This window comes from Hemitrygon akajei, chromosome 9 (assembly GCF_048418815.1).
Source record: "Hemitrygon akajei chromosome 9, sHemAka1.3, whole genome shotgun sequence".
NCBI lineage: Eukaryota > Metazoa > Chordata > Chondrichthyes > Myliobatiformes > Dasyatidae > Hemitrygon > Hemitrygon akajei.
The window spans coordinates 128,179,339-128,197,177 of NC_133132.1; the positions used below are offsets into that span (position 1 = coordinate 128,179,339).

At 37.9% G+C, this 17,839-nt stretch overlaps 1 protein-coding gene across 1 annotated transcript in view; it reads right to left on the reverse strand.

The window, feature by feature from the left end:
- Positions 1-17,839, reverse strand: part of LOC140733514 (structural maintenance of chromosomes protein 6-like) — an 82,589-nt gene that overhangs the window by 10,520 nt on the left and 54,230 nt on the right. Inside the window, exons 15-24 of the mRNA XM_073056947.1 lie at positions 16,840-17,041; positions 16,169-16,283; positions 11,626-11,786; positions 10,246-10,381; positions 10,081-10,161; positions 9,742-9,912; positions 9,519-9,656; positions 5,920-6,065; positions 5,194-5,319; positions 986-1,091 (exon numbers count right to left, since the gene is read on the reverse strand). Of these exons, the coding sequence (XP_072913048.1) occupies positions 986-1,091; positions 5,194-5,319; positions 5,920-6,065; positions 9,519-9,656; positions 9,742-9,912; positions 10,081-10,161; positions 10,246-10,381; positions 11,626-11,786; positions 16,169-16,283; positions 16,840-17,041 (1,382 nt within the window). The remainder of the gene's footprint in view (positions 1-985; positions 1,092-5,193; positions 5,320-5,919; positions 6,066-9,518; positions 9,657-9,741; positions 9,913-10,080; positions 10,162-10,245; positions 10,382-11,625; positions 11,787-16,168; positions 16,284-16,839; positions 17,042-17,839) is intronic.

Sequence of the window (17,839 nt, forward strand, 5' to 3'; positions counted from 1 at the left end):
AAATCTATCTGCTTCTCCAACTGTGTTCCTTCTTTTAGCATGCCCTTCAACACTGAATAACATATTAAAGCTCTGCATCAAATTCCACTTGTGAAATATTCTGGGGATTTACACATACATATACAAAAATACAGGTTATTGTTGAAATAAAACATTTTCTGTAGAAATGCAAATATCTTATCATGGAGATCCAATACTACTTCAGTCTTCTTTGTAATATTTGTAAACTCGCTACCTAAATTTTAGCACTGTCTCGCCCAGTCTTTCTCGAATTCCTTGATTACATGCTGAACATGTCATTACATTTAACTAACTGGAAAACCAAGTCTCTGTAGTGTTGTAGCTCGGGCATCGGAGTTTGGAGTTCAATCCCAGCACCCTCTGTACTGAAAGGGTTCAGATCAAGCAGAGTTAGATGGCAGGAGACAATCACATCCAGGAGGAGGCATGGGAGATGAAAGCAGGAGGTAAGATGATGTTAGTGCTCTAAAAACACCAAAAAAAATGGCATGTGCCAATAGAAATCCTAATTTTAGAACACACAGAACCCTTAAAGTGCTTTATAATTTTAAACCAGAAAAAGTGTCAAGGTATTGATGTCTCAGCACAGTAATAGGCATCATGGTAGCTTAGCGATTAGCATGACACCAATGTAGCCTGTGGGGTCAGAGTTTGAAATTACATCATCTGGAAGGAGTCTATACCTCTTCCTTGTGGAATGCGTGTGTTTTCTCTGGGTGCTCCGGTGTTCTCCCACAGTCCAAAGACGTATGGGGTAGGTTAATTGGTCATTGTAAGTTGTCCCATGATTAGGCTATGGTTAAATCAGGGTTGTCAGGGTATGCTATTCCAACTATATCTCTAAGTAAATAAATAAATGCAAGCTTCATTATTTCTTATCTCAATATTCTGCTTTTGTTCCATATTCATGGAACCTACTTTATGCATACACACATATAAAATTTTAAAATGAAAACAAACTCACCGCAATTGAAAGAGTGCCATTTTTATGATCAAACATCATTTTCCCATGGTAGCCACGTTGAGAGAGCATGGTATCAAAATAATACTTGCAGCGAAGAGAAATATATCTATTTAATTCAAATATAAAAAATTAGTACTAATATGTCTGTTATACACCCCCAAATTTTAATCATCCTAGAAACTGCACGTTATCTGTTTGCCTAGGTCTTGTAAAACAAGTTTGTATGTGCAATCAGTAGAATGACATAAGGGTCATTTAATTGCTGAGAACTCAAGACAGTAACACTAGTTTCAGAAGAGCAGTACTGATTATTACACGGGTGCATTAGATTCACCTAATTTGAAAATCTCCAGAAGTTAAGATTAAAAGATTTTTAAGAAGCAGAGAAACAGGATTAGATTTTGTAAATCGAGGGTAGATACAGATCAACCATAACCTAAGTGAACAGTGAAACTATTCAGATAGTTGATTGTTACTCCTGCTTCATGATTCCACTTCACATTAAGAAATCTATGAGAAATACACAGCACAAAACTGAAAAAAAATCTGCTTGCAGTGTCTTATAAAAGTGTTCAGCCCCCAAACTTTTGTTCACATCAATGAGCATTAGAACCAGGGATTTTGATCAATTTGAGATTTTTTATTTGTGAATAACATGCTTCTTCTTTTCCCCCAAAAGTAAAGCCCAAGAAACAGGGAAAATTGTAAAGAATAAAAAAGTCAAAATTCAAAAACTCCACCATACTTTACAGTCAGCTGATGTGCACTATTACACTTACACCAAACATACTGCTTAAAAAACAGCATATACTTGCCCGTAAAGTTGTAAAGTGTCACTTTGATAATACTGTAAAGACGTGGAAGGTCAAACTTCTCGGCCTCAACACTAAGTGGTACATGTGGCGTAAATGTGCATCAGCTGGCTAAGACCATCCCTACTGTAAAATATGCTGGAGGTAGCATCATACTATGGGATGCTTTTCGCAACAGGGCCTGGAAATCTGGTTAGGATTGATGGGATGATGAATGCTGCTAAATACAGAGATCCTGGATAAAAACCTGCTAGCCTTTGCCAGAAAGTTTAAACTGGGGAGGAAGTTCATCTTTCAGCAGGATGACGACACAAAGAATGCCACCAAAGCAACAGCTTCAAATGAAGAGAACTGATGTCCTTCAGTGGCCCAGTCAAAGTCCAAACCTTAACCCGATCAAACATCTCTCACAAGACCTCGAGATTGCTGTCCACAGCCACTCCCCAACTAGCCTTGCACAGATTCAGCATGGAAGAATGGGCAAATCTTGCTGCTCCACCATGTTGTGCAAAGCTAATAGAGACTTATTCAAAAAGACCACTGGCTGTAATAGCTGTGAGAGGTGGTTCAACTGAGCAAATAGGGATGAATACTTTTGAACTTCTAACATTTCAGTTTTTCATTGTTTAGTTTTCATGCTTTACAGTTTCCCTTATTTTTTGAGCTCTATTGAGTAATAGAAGCACAAGATTCACAAATAAAAATTCTCAGTTAAATTGATCAAATACCTTGGTTGTAATATTCATTTATGTGAACAAAGGGTGGAGGGCTGAATACTTTTACAAGGCACTGTATAACTCAACCAAGTTGAGTTGGTAAAAACATTAAATATTGTGTATTTGAAATTAGATTGACATTCATTGAAATAAACTTTTATCTTCAGTGAACTCAAGGTTGTCAAAGCCTATACCACCAAATATTGTAATTTTCTGTACAAATATTGATGACGTTGCAATGTACTTACAGGATTTTAAGCTAATTTCTAGAAACAGCCAGTATTAAATTAACCGTTTAGCAGTGTTCATAGAAACATACCCTCCTGGCCTTCACGTGTGGCTTAGGTACTAAGACTGACAGAACCATTTCTACTAACAGAAGAAGGGGCAAAGGTAGGTTACTGGCATCTTAAAACCAGTTGCTTTGGGTAGATGGGGCTCCACAACCATAGTTGGCAGCTCATCTAGGAGAAGAAAAACTCTGAACTCAAACCACCATTGCCTTGCAGCTATACCGACTCAAAGGTAGGACTTTGGGAGTACACCCAGAGAGCAAAATCCACAACTGGAATCCCTAAGGCAGTTCTACACTGAGTTCAACATTGACTGGCAACTCCTGAGATGCTGCTGGTGCCAAACTGTATTCGTCTCTGCCATTCCTTTGGGTTCAGCAGGTGCATGGGGGGGGGGGGGGTGGTTGCTCTCCACATTGTACTACCCTTGCTTGCATATCTACACAATTGGGACACAACATCCATGGAGGCAACAATATGTAATAGGAAGCATTATTAAAAATTAACTGTAAAGAGAGAGCAAAAAAATAGAAAAAGTAATAGTGAGGTAGTATATATGAGCTCATTGTCCATTCAGAAATCTGATGATGGAGAGGAAGAAGCTGTTCCTAAAATGCTGATTATGTGTCTTCAGGCTCCTGTACCTCTTTCTGGATGGCAGCAATAAGAGGACTTGTCCTGGGTGATTGACTTTTATTTACTATTTACTTTAATAACCATAAGGAGAGAACAAGTACACAATATCCAAGGCTGCCAAAAGTCAAAGATAGTTGAAGGATGTATTGTAATGAGAATGTGTAAAATTCTAATAATCCAGCTCCTTTGCGATGTTGGCAGAACCAGACAAGGAGATTTTCTGGCCTTCTGGATGTTAATCCTATTAATACCAAAACATGATTTTATTTTTCCTTTCAGTTACACATAAATTTTCCAGGGAAGCTACTGAGATCATGTGAGCAGGGAAGACTCAAGGAATCTAGACCTCAGCTCCAGACACAAACCCACCCAAATTCTTTACCTCTGGTGTTCCTGAACTCAACAATGGCTCCAGCTGCAAACCCAGCCTACAGCTAAAACTCCACCTGGGCTTCAAACACCTGAAACACTCTTGGCTGCATATTCCAACTGCATTCCAAACTCCTGGCTCACTTTCTACCTGTACCTTAGCTCAGCCAAGCTCACTACATCTCATGTCTATGAAATTCTCAGTATCTCAGATGATCCTCAGTGCATTCAAATGCAACTTCAGCCCCTTCATGTGGTCTGTCAGAAACTGCAGCTGAACACTTCCTGTAGGTAAAGTCCGCAGAGTTACTGGAAGTGTCCCTGATCTCCCACCACCTGCAGGAGGAGCATATCACTGCCACCTGAAAGTTTTAAGACTAAAAAGAAAATTCTAAGAACCTAATCTGCACCACTGCTTGCTCATGAGTCAAAGCCTCTTAACTTAACAATCAAATTCCGGCCCACTGGCACTACAGCTGCACTGTTACAGCCTGCTTCCCTTTTATTGGCTGCTGTGCTTCACAATTATACAATAACAAATGTTTTTTTCTCTGGAAAGCTCTATTAGCCAATCAGAAGGGCTTTTTTTAAAAAAAGCCTCTTGTTGCCGTATTTACTCCTGCAAAGTAATGGCTCCTCTTTAAACCTTAATGAAAGGATACACTGGTATTGGAAGCAGTTTAAAACAGATTTACTATACTAATACTGAGGAAAGGGTGCTAACCAGAGATATACAGATTTACCTTTTCACAGATGCTGCTTGATAGAGTTCCTGTTTTCTATCAAGTAGCTAATTCCTGGGATGAGAGGATTATCCTATTATAACCAGCTAAAGAAATTAGATTGATATTTCTTGGAAACTTTGCAGAACAAATCCTGATCATAGCACAATCATGAGGGGCATGAGTCAGTGAATGCTGGGATGTTTCCAATAGTTGGAGAATTTTGGACAAGAGGTCATTATGAAGAGGTTAGGGGATGATTATTTAAAACAAGAGTGGATAAGAATTTCTTTACGCTGAATTGTGGAGGTTAATCTTTGGGTATATTTAAAGAGGAAATAGATTTTTTTTAGTATTAGGAATTGAAGGCCTTGGGGAATAGGCAGCGCAGAGATGAGGTTATGGGCATATTAGCCATGAGCATACTGAATAATGGGAGAAGCTTGAGTATGACAAGTCATTTTTTTATGATCTTAAGTAAATCCTGCTGAACTAATGTAAGCTTTCATCAGTCAAACTAGTGGACTGTAATTAGCAGCATCCTCATACACTGCATCTTTTTAGACTTGTAAAGCCAAATTGTTACTGCTAATTAGGCATTTACAAAAGTAAACTGATGCTCAAAATAATTGCACCAAATCAAATAGATCAACCAATCACCTTCTAAATATTTTATAGGCTTTGTGCCTTTCTTCCATTATTTTATCAAGTAGCTGCATAAACATCTTCAAATTCTTGATCTGGCTCTTGACATTCTTATATGTTTCCAGAACATCATAGTACTGTCTGTACAAAAAAGAAACAAAAGTAGAATGTTATACATAGGCTTGCAACATAGAAATCTTAAAACACATTCATTTGGACAATATAACACTATACTAATCAATAGTCCATTTTAACTACTACATTCAAACTCTACTGAGAACATGATCCCATTTCAATTAACGAACTTACATATTTCTCATACGTTCTCTTAATTATAATTCTTTTTGCAACAAGAGACCTAATAAAACTCTTCTGGAAACATAAAAACTCTTCTGTTACATAAAAAATGTCCAGTTATTCGATTTTCTCTCAATGAAACATTGTAATCAAATTATTGGCTGACATAGTAATTTATTACTATTAATCAATAATTTAATAATCATTTTCTATTTGATTAACTGCTTCATTCAGAAAAGAACTCAATGATCAAATACAAATAGGTGTAGAACTTGGAGAATACACGAGAAATAAGAATAAATATTTCAGGTTAGTAAATATAACAAATGATAAAAGGCCACCTGCTACTAAGTGCACAGTTATCATTAGGTTAAAACAAGATGTTTTTCCCTTCTCTCTAAGACTAAATCAAAATTAAGTTTGCGATGGTGTTTTTGCAAATACCTTGCAATTTCTTCCTTATTCCCATGACGTTCTTGTTCTCTGTTGATCCTCTCTCTCAGACGATTGATCTCCACATCAATGCTTTTGGGAGTCCTGGTGACTTCTATTCGTTCTGCACAAATCTGCTTGGCTTTAGCAGAACTTTCCTGGAATAACCAAGTATACAAGCAGCTGAAGAATATAACGAGGTTATCTGACACATCAACCACATTGCATCCATTAATGTCCTTCAGCCAGAAGCATTTGCAATTTCTGCTATTACACAGAGTAAGGATGAGAAATGTACTGATTTGTAGCCAAATGCAGAGGGTTTATCTTATACACAAATTCAAATCCTCGGCTCAACAATTCTTAAAGAGTCTCAGCAACTCCATTACCACCAGTTTCTTTGACAGTACATCAGATTCCTAATTTATAAAGTACACATCTATTAGCTCTGACAGTAAGATTTAGGTTAATCCCAAACTGATTTTGGAGTGCATAGCCCAGTTCTCAATTTCATACTCCACAAGGGGAAAGTTAAAATAGTTTATAGTTGCCTTTTGGTATAGAATCTATAAAACAAGGTAACTCCACTATACAAAATCTAAAACATGCTTCATTCTATGTTGCATAAGCAGCAGCACTTTTCATTCAACTGATTTTACTCTTTAAGTTCACCTTTAAAGATGCAGAATGAGATTGAACTGGTTTTTATAAAAATTAGGTAAATTTGATAGATTAAATGGGGGTTGATCCACCTGGGAGCCAATTACAGGAGTGATTTAAAACTGAACTCAGTTCCAAAAAAAATTATTTATTTAGCGATACAGCTCAGTAACAGGCCCTTCTGGTCCAACAACCATACTGTGCTCAATTACACCCAAGTGGTCAATTAACCTACTAACCTGTCCTTTAAGGATGGTTGAATCATTTGCCTTAAACTGCTATTACATTAAAATTGAAAAATAGTTGAAGCTGAATATTTGAAGATTCATAGCCATGAAGCACATCATCTTAAAACATATGCGTTACTACACAGACAGGCAAGTTGAATGGCCGCCTTCTGTGTTGCAAGTCAATCCTCATAGAGGGATCAGAAGTGGAGTGAGTGAGCAGTTTCAAGTTCCTGGGTGTCAAGATCTCTGAGGACCTAACCTGGTCCCAACATATTGATGCAGCTATAAAGAAGGCAAGACAGCGATTATACTTCATTCGGAGTTTGAAGAGATTTAGTACGTTAACACTCAAAAACTTCTATAGATGTACCATGAAGAGCATTCTGACTGGTAGCATCACTGTTTGTTATGGGGTGGGGTGCTACTGCACAGGACCGAAAGAAGCTACAGAGGGTTGTAAATTTAGTCAGCTCCATCTTGTGTACTAGCCTACAAAGTACTCAGGACACCTTCAAGGAGTGGTGTCTCAGAAAGGCAGCATCCATTATAGAGGACCTCCAGCACCCAGGACATGCCTTTTCAGAATCAGAATCAGGTTTATTATCATTAGCATGTGTCATGAAATTTGTTAACTCAGCAGCAACAGTTCAATGCAATACATAATATAGAAGAAAAATAACAATAATAAATAAATTACAGTATGTATATTGAATAGATCAAAAATCGTGCAAAAACAGAAATAATATGTATTAAAAAAGTGAGGTAGTATTCACAGGTTCAATGTCCATTTAGAAAGCGGATGACAGGGGAAGAAGCTGTTCCTGAGTGTGTACCTTGAGACTTCTGTACCTCCCTCCAGATGGTAAGAGTGAGAAAAGGGCATGCCCTGGGTGCTAGAGGTACTTAATAATGGATGCTGCCTTTCTGAGACACCGCTCCTTGAAGATGTCCTGAGTACTTTGTAGGCTGGTACCCAAGATGGAACCAACTGAATTTACAACCCTCTAAAGCTTCTTTTGGTCCTGTGCAGTAGCCTCCCAAACCACCCCCCCCCCCACCCCCCCCCCCCCCCATACCAGACAGTGATGCAGCCGGTTACCATCAGGTAGGAGATACAGAAGCCTGAAGGTACACATTCAGTGATTCTGGAACAGCTTCTTCCCCTCTGCCATCTGATTCCTAAATGGACATTGAACCAGTGACCACTACCTCACTTTATTAATATATATATTATTTGTGTTTTTGCACAATTTTTAAACTATTCAATAGACGTATACTATAATTTATTTATTTCTTCCTTCCTTCTAATGTTATGTATTGCACTGAAAGGCTGTTACCAAATTTCACAACACATGATTCTAGAATCAATAAACCTGATTCTAATTAGCAGTGATCTGGCTTCCTCTTCCAATTCAGATTGAAAACTTTGTCTGCACCAATCATACAGGACTCCACCTCTAATCTTAAAATAAACAGAAGTATGGATTAGGATTGGGAATGATGCCTACCACCTTGAAAAACTCAAGATTCGAGGAAGGTGCATTTTCAGTGTATTTTTTGTGATATGCCTCAATTCTGATTCTAGATTAAATTCCTAAAAGTTCTGGCATAGGATCTGGGACCAAATCATGATGTAGAGCTGGGAGTTGAAGCAACACTATCTTGCAGAGCAAATGTGATACGAATGACTAATAACAAAGGAGTAGTCTGCAGCAAAGAGGACTTTGGTCTTAAACATAAATAGCTCTGAAGTGCTTCAATGGTTAAGTACTGCAATTTCACATTATTACTTCATCTATATCCTGAGATTAGCTACCTCCTGGATAATTATTCTGTAACATAGAATAGAATGTAATATTATTAATTGGGAATAATTTACATTGCACCACCCCATGCTCTCTTCCAAGTACCAAATGTGGCTGTGCAAGCAGCTGATTTAAGTCTATGTCTCTAAAAAGCTAGCTGCAATTTTTATATCATTCATTAAGAATAAAGAGCCAATTACACAGTGCTCTAATATGGCGCATCCTTAATTCAGTAGTATAAATACAATTGACTAAATATTCTACACTGTAATGTTTATCTGCAAATACATCAATATTGTTACATTGACTTATTTTAACTGTCACTCCAATAATTCAACAAATTTAAGTGGTTCAGCCTTGATCTGAAGTTAGAACCTTACTCTCTCTCAGAATTAATCCATCCCAACCACAACTGCAGGAAGGAAGCAACTCTTTGGCTATTGGATTATGGCCTAGAAAATTAACATTTCATAGATCTGGATTTATTAATAAGAAGAGGTCAGGCTCCAGTGCCATGTGGTTTACAATTTCCGCACTCAATTACCAACTACAGCAGGAATCCCAAACACTTACCACAACACATTCCACTCAGTCAAGAAAGGGAGGAGATCAAAAAAATGTTGGTGGGAGAAGATCAAACATATCACAAGTGATTTAATTACTATTTTTTTCAAATATCTATATATTATTTTGAAACTTGGAACGACAATTATTTTTACAATGTGTAAAGTTCACCGAAGCTCTAAAATGTTCAAGATACAATTTAAAAATAAGTCCTCTCAACTAAATGTCTGTGGATCAAACAAAAATCAACAAGGATTATCCTATATAGTATTGACTGTGCCTACAGCAGTTTAAGGTACTGACATAGAAAGCCCATCACAGTGTTTTAGCATTGTATCATGTCAAATGTTACCTCTAAAATCCTTTCTTTGCTTTCCAGGTTTTCTTTTAACTTAGTTATCCCATCTAAGTGTTCTTTTTTCTTCTCTTCATAATGTCTTTTATGATGCTTACACTTCCCAACTTCTGCATCTATCTTACTTAATTCATCCTAATAAGAGAAAATGCAAATTATTATACCCACAACACTGCAACAAACTAAGAAATTTGGAAAACTTTATACAATTAACTTGCACCTTTATTGGGTCAGCCTCTTCAGTTATATTATTTATCTTTTCCTTCATTTCTTTAAATTTCTGCTCAGCCTCATCCAGTATCTTTCGGTGCTCATCCATATTCTTTCTGGCTTGTTCAAGCTTTTCTTTGTCAGATTCTATTCTTTGCCAAATATCTCGCTCTTCTTCTTCCTATGTTTTGGTTTGACAAGAAAATCAAGAGACAAGATGAAGGAAGTAATTCACACCTAACTTCAAGGGTCAGTTCAAAACTTTACAGATAAAAAGAAAATTCCCAATTTTTTTTGGTAGAATATTTTTTAAAATGGAATAATTTATATATATAGTTGATACACTTACTAGTGTGGAAATATCCACAGACTGGGGTTCATCCACATTCTCTAAATCTGCAATTTCTAGTTTTATTTTTGTCTCATTCTCCTGAAAGAGAAATGGGAAAAAAATCAAAGTAGTTCTTTTTATGTAAAAATATATATAAGACACCTCTTTCAACTTATTACAAACCTGGATTTTTCTGATTTGCATTTGTTTTGTTTTCATGTGATTCTCATTTGTTTTGATTCCTTCCTCCACTGAACGCAACTGTTGCTGAATATGTGATATCTGAGCTACTTTATTGCTCACTTCCACTTCCAACTGACTGTAACACAAAGAAAGTCACTGCCAGTATGCACTTTTTAAAGCAATTAATAAACATATCCCAGCACAAACAATGAAAAAAACTGCAGATGCTGTAAATCCAAGCAACACACACAAATGGAAACATCAATGGAAAAGAGTACTGTCGATGTTTCAGGCCAGTCTGCTGAAGGGTCTCGGCCCGAAACATCGACTGTACTCTTTTCCATAGATGCTGCCTGGCCTGCTGAGTTCCTCCAGCATTTTGTGTGTGTTGCTTGAATAAATGTATCCCCATATGCCACTTCATTAAACTATTACCATTCATAGTTATCCACCCAGTAAACAGTAGATCAGAGTCCTTATCATCTCAATAGATGCATATCTACAGTATATTAATTACATGAAATTACAAATAAGAAGCAGAAGCCACTCAGTCCCTCTGTGCCATTCTGCAACTCCGTAAGATCGTGGTTGACCTGATCGATACTAATCCACGTACTTACATTTACTAGGCAACACAGTAAGTAGCAGATAATCCTACCTCTACATAGTCCCAAAGACCACCCACTATGTCAGAATGATCTCATATATTACTGTGACCATGCACATTTCCACCACGTGAGCCAGTTTTCGCCCACATCACAAAGACATTCTAGTAAGCTAACTGGTAAGCTAATGGTAATTTTCCTTAGCATAAGTGGTTGGTATTGGTGGGGGCGATGGGAAAAGAGGAACTGATAAGCATGAAAAAGAGATTACAATGAAATGGTATAACCAAAAGTCCTATTTGAACACACTGTGGACTTCAAATAAGTGGTTCTGTTAATAAATACAAATTCATATTAATAGGAGTCAGAAAAGAAGACTAATGTGATATTCAAGGATGTTATATTTTAAAATAGGCTTTACAACAGTCATAAAAGAAAACCTCACTTAACAGAATTCCTGTGTGTTTACACAATGACATTCAGTGGTTACTAACCACAGCACTAACAAAATCATACACTGCAAGGTGTTCAGGTAAATCAGCCATGCAAGCTTTTCATTCATCCAAGAATAATCCATTAATCATTTCTTTAAAATAACACTGTGCCTGATGCTTTCAAAGGTTGGTGCTTTTATTCTGAACTATAAATGAATATACACTGAGCTAGGAAATCAATGGAAAGCTGTGACAGTTAACATAATGGCATTTTTGGCCTATTGCTACAGGTTACTATTCTTCCATAAGTTAGAATACCAAAATATTAGATATTTACAAACCTGATCTCCGCTTCCACATCATCACCCAAGTATCTTGCCCTGTCCATTTCAGAAGAGTAATAACGATTGGTAAAAACCTGGTCACCTACAGCAGTGAAGGCTTCTTTGCAGTTTAAGGGTGCCCTTTGCTGCTGCATAACTTCACGAGCTCTGCTGTTGCTCTAGAAACAGAAAATGAAATTACAGACACTCAAGTCTCTTTGATTCACAAGAATTGGCTTACTAAGAAAATCAATGTACAAGTTGTGCTCGATTCTGAAATAATTAGTTTTCAATAAAATTATTTGTGTATATCACCCATATGATGTAACTACCTTTAATATTAGTTTTCTGGGTAAATATTCTGTGCATAATGCAATTGCAGGAGCAAACTAGCAAACCAGATCTCAGTTTGCGATGAAATTGGCCTTCATTAGATAATAAAATTAAGGTACATAATCAGAGTACAGATTCAGAAGTATACTAGCTTTAATTTTAAAAGCTCATTTTATTAAGTACTTTTAACTTATCACTTAATTTCAGATTCATTTATTACATGTACAGTGAAACATACTGTGAAATGCGTTGTTTGTGTTAATAACCAACACAACCTAACAATGTGCTTAGGGCAGCCTGCAAATAAAACAATACATTCTGACGCCAACACAGCACACCCAGTGCTCAGTAGAACAGCACCGAACACAATGAAACAGAACACAACGACCAACAAGATTAACAACAAAACAAGTCCCATTCCTCCCTCCCATCCATGCACGCACAAAGTCCTCTAACACTGGGGCAGCAATACGCACAAAATGCTGGAGGAACTCAACAGGCCAGGCAGCATCTAAGAAGTAGAGAGTTGAAGTTTCAGGCCAAGACCTTCATCAGGACTGGAAAGAAAAACTGTCTTCAGCCTCTAGCGTACTCGCAAATTTGCAGACATTTAGCCTTTGACTTCCCCAGAAAACTCATAGACTCGGGACTCAAATTATTAGGCCTCAACTTCTGATTGACCTTTGGGCTTCAATCTTTGGTATCGACCCCAGGACTGCCAATGAGTATGAATGCGGGCTCTGGATGAGGCCCCCGAACTCTGGACTTGTCAATGACCGGGACCCCGAACAATTGGCTTCACCGTTTTGCAGACCTGGAGCATCACCAACATCATGTCTCATGAGTGCGGAGCAGAGGCCGAAACACCAGCCTGACCAATTCCTCACATCCATGTCCTTAATCCTATCATGACCCCCAACTCCCCCCTCTGTTCCCAGGCCTATCCAGAGAAATGAACAACTAAAAAACAAGTCTGGGCCATGACCTTGACAAAGACTGCAACTCAGCACCATTGAGGAGAGAACAACCGGTCAAAGAAAAAGCTGCTTTTACTGCTTACACCTTGCACATATTTGCTTGCACAGCAAGTGAGAATGAAAAAGAAATCAGCCCAACATTCTACGCCAGTACAGAGAGGTGGTTCAACTAAGTACGGAGTAAAGGGGGGTGAATACTTTTGAACAGATGACATTTCATTTTTTTGAATATATAGTTTTCATGCTTTTCAAATGTCCTTGTTTTTTTGGCCTCTATTGTGAAAAAAAGGAGCATGTGATTCACAAATAAAAATTCTGAGTTAAATTGATCAAAATCACTGGTTGTAATACAGGTGTTGGGGAAGGGTTTGGCATGCTGGACTGTATCAGCAAGGGCACTGAGTACAAGAGTTATAAATCTTATTTTGGTATTTGTACAAAATATTGGCAATGCTCGACAGTTTTGGTCAGCGTGTTATGGAAAGACATGTACAAAATTTATGAGAATGTTGCCAGGATATGGGGCCTGTGCTTATTGAGAGAAGTTAACAAGGCTACAACTTTATTCCTTGTGACATTAGATACTGAAGGGTGACCATATCAAGATCTATAAAATCATGCGGGGTATTAGTATGACGAATGCAGTCTTTTTCCAAGGATAAAACCATCCAAAATTAGAGGGCATAAGTTTAAAGTGAGAAGGGGAGAAGGGACAGATTTAAAAAAGGACTTGAGTAGAAACTTCTTCAGAGGGTGATGCATATATGGAACAAGTTTCCAAAGAAAACAGTTGATTCAGGTAAAGAAACAACATTTAAAAGATAGTTGGACAGGTAAATCAATAGGAAAGATTTAGAAAACCAAATGTAGGCAAATGGTATGAGTTTGGATAGATATATTGGACAGCACGGATGAGCATGTTTTCATCTGTATCTATGACAACTGCAGCTGTAGTGCTGTCTACACTACAGACTTTGCAATATTTAGTACTCTCCATCATTTCTTAAAATTAGGAGTGAATTGAATTAGCTGAAGACTGGCGTCATGGATACCAGGGATCTCACAAGATGTATCATTTATTTGGATCATGGGTAAATCTGCATGGACCTACACCAAGTCTAAAATTTGCTAAGTGGTACATGCAGGTTAACTTGGCCAACTACTCCATCATTGGAAGATAAACTGCAAATCTGGGCATGCAGGGATTCTTCAGCATTACGTGTAGAATACTCTTCTCTGCATCTGCACCAGTAAGACTTGGCATAAGATCAGAGTCACATCATGAGTATGGAAATTCAGACTCCAGGGTTAGGAGAAAAAAAATAAATGTCCTTCTAAAGCAAATTTTTTTTTGTTTCACTATGTTTATTTTGCAGAAATTTTAATCTTTTGAATCAGATATTCAAAAACCATAACAAAAACCTCCCACCCTTGGCCTCACCTCCTCTTAAAGGCTAATAGGACATTTCAGGAATGGGGCATTTAGGAATCTTAAATCTTTAGAAATTAGTAATCTTAAACCATATATTGTTTAAAGACTCCCTGTCACTTGTGTCTGGGCTGGAGGCAATAGTACCCTAGGGGTGAACTGTTCTGTACATCCCAGATTAAGCAGTCAGTCTGCCTACAAACCCAGCAATACAAACAAATGAAACCAGGAGTGGTTTTACTGATGAAACTGTGTATTACCTATTTAATTACAAGGTACTTTCTTAAAGCCTAAATGCACTGAAAAATGGTCAAATAACTATTGAATATAGTCTACCGTAGATTCCGGACTACAGAGCGCACCTGATTAAAAGCCGCAGGCTCTAATTTTAGAAATAAAATCAATTTTTTAATTGTAAAGGCCGCACCGGATTTTAGGCCGCACCGCTACTTTTAAATATACATACGTATCGGTAACACAAATTACGTTGCATATACTTTTTTACTGAACAGCACGAACAACATTCCAATATCTCCTAGCGACTGGTAAAAATATATATATTGCAGCCTACCAGGAAAAGTTATTGATCGACTTTAACTTAAAAGCAGCGTTTTCGATCGGGTCTAATCGGGTCTGACGCTTGCGCAATGCGATCGGGTCTAATCGGGTCTGACGCTTGCGCATTGCGATCGGGTCTAATCGGGTCTGACACGCTTGCGCAATGCGATCGGGTCTAATCGGGTCTGACGCTTGCGCAATGCGATCGGGTCTAATCGGGTCTGACGCTTGCGCATTGCGATCGGGTCTAATCGGGTCTGACACGCTTGCGCAATGCGATCGGGTCTAATCGGGTCTGACGCTTGCGCATTGCGATCGGGTCTAATCGGGTCTGACGCGCTTGCGCAATGCGATCGGGTCTAATCGGGTCTGACGCTTGCGCAATGCGATCGGGTCTAATCGGGTCTGACGCGCTTGCGCAATGCGCTCGGGTCTAATCGGGTCTGACGCTTGCGCATTGCGATCGGGTCTAATCGGGTCTGACGCTTGCGCAATGCGCTCGGGTCTAATCGGGTCTGACGCTTGCGCATTGCGATCGGGTCTAATCGGGTCTGACGCTTGCGCAATGCGCTCGGGTCTAATCGGGTCTGGCGCTTGCGCATTGCGATCGGGTCTAATCGGGTCTGACGCGCTCGGGTCTTGCTTCGAGTATTTTCCATGTTGATGAGGGTGAGTACAAATGACTGATTTACAATAATTTAATTGTGAAAGTGCGCTTGATTTATCGTACAATTTCATTGGACCTCTGTGAACTACTCATCAATTTTATTGGTCTACTGTTACGAGGCAAAATGTTTACGAGGCGGCATGAAAAAAAAACCATGTATTAGCCGCTCTGGATTATAGGCCGCAGAGTTCAAAGCTGTTCAAAATGTGGGGAAAAAGTAGCGGCTTATAATCCGGAATCTACGGTAATTACTGTGCTAATTTACAGTATCAAGTATATAATTGGTCTAACCACAAATGAAGGGTACTAAACAATCTATCAAACCACCAACCTATCACAGAAGAGGTCTGCAAATACATTTTTGTGAAAAACGTCATTTTTGATTGAGCACATTCTTTATATTCCACACTACTCAATCCACAATTACAGCATTAGAATTAAAATAATAGTTTGTTTTTTGTTCATAAGGTTTAAAATATGCAAAATACAAATATTGCCTTTTTTTTATGTAGTCTGGTACGCAAAAAGCTTTCAACTTTTAAGACACCACATCAACAACTGTAATTCAGCAAGAGAAATTACAAAAGATGGACTTACACTGATCAACAGGACTTTTTCAACATTCCTCAGGTCAATCAAACAGTTGGTCACCACTGGATTATCTATTTCCAAGGCATCAAGAACCGTGGGGAACTCTGGATGACGAGCAGCTCTTCAATGAAGAAATATTGTATATTCAAAATTTAATAAAGTTTCCTAATAGAGCATTCTAAATTAAAGAAGATAGTGGTACCTGGCACTATCAGAGCAAAATCCTCCTCTAATAGAATGATACAATTACAATTTTTACAAAGTATATTCACAAAAGTCAACTACAGACCATTTGCAGTCATTTCAACTTTTCCACATCATGAGCCGCACTATTAATAACAGCATAACAGGCACCTGCAGGCTTTCTATAGAAGCAGAAACTTAATTGATGTTGCACATTTGAGTAATTCAGAAATGTTTATCTTGTCTCCCAGCAGACTGAACTTTTTTTAAACCAGAGGCTCATATAAGCCTCATGGCAAACACTGCAATGTACAAAAATAACACTGAGACCAGAATAATGCTGCTTTTCTGTTAAAATATATAAATGCACAAAGTGCATTTGAGTGCACTGGTCACTTACTATATACATGTGGCTTATCCAATGCATTCCCTAACAACATTATACATGACAAGTTCCCAAAAGAGATCTAGTATTGATGAACCTGAAAACATACCTATCTTTTATATTGTATACTTGATTTGAAAACTCGCACACATTGATTTGGGGACGTCTTCCTGCATTGAAGTATCGTGACATCAAACTCTGCAGTACCTGCTCATCTTTATAATTATCGCAGCAAAATGAAAGCAGTAGTCCTCTTAAACAACTTTCAACTGCCAAAGCCAATTGAGGATATTTCAGTCTGAGACAAGTACCTAATAAACAAAATTCATTTATATAGTGATCAATGATCAACATCGTTAAATTAATTCGTTAATCCCAAAACATTGGAAAAAGTCAATCCAAATTACAATACCTGCTGCAAAAAAAATTGAGTAACAACACTTACACTGCCTAATAAATAGGGGGAAAAAAAATTCTAAGTTTCAATTACATACATGAAAAATCTTATGGGAGTTAAGTTGTATGGTTAGAGCTCCTTCCTCCAAGCTGTACAACAACTCAAAGTCAATCTTTGCATTTGCTTTCAAAAGAAACAGTAGCCATCAGTATAATTCAGTATCTTTGGGTTAGTGAAATCTAAGCTGCTTTAAAAGTGTATGCAAGGATCAGACTGCAATCAGTACATGAAAATATGTGGCTTATCAACTTAAATAAACACTTGGATAAGTTTTTGGTATGCTGGCCTTTATAAATCAGAGAGCATTGAGTATAGGAGTTGGGATGTAATGTTAAAATTGTACAAGGCATTGGAGAGGCTGAATTTTGAGTATTATGTACAGTTCTGGTCACTGAATTATAGGAAAGATGTCAACAAAATAGAGTACAGAGAATATTTACTAGAATGTTACCTGGGTTTCAGCACCTAAGTTACAGGGGAAGGTTGAACAAGTTAGGACTTTATTCTTTGGAACGTAGAAGGTTGAGGGGGGACTTGATAGAGGTATTTAAAATTATGAGGGGAATAGATGGAGTTGACGTGGATAGGCTTTTTCCATTGAGTAAGGGAGATTCAAACAAGAGGACATGAGTTGAGAGTTAGGGGGGAAAGT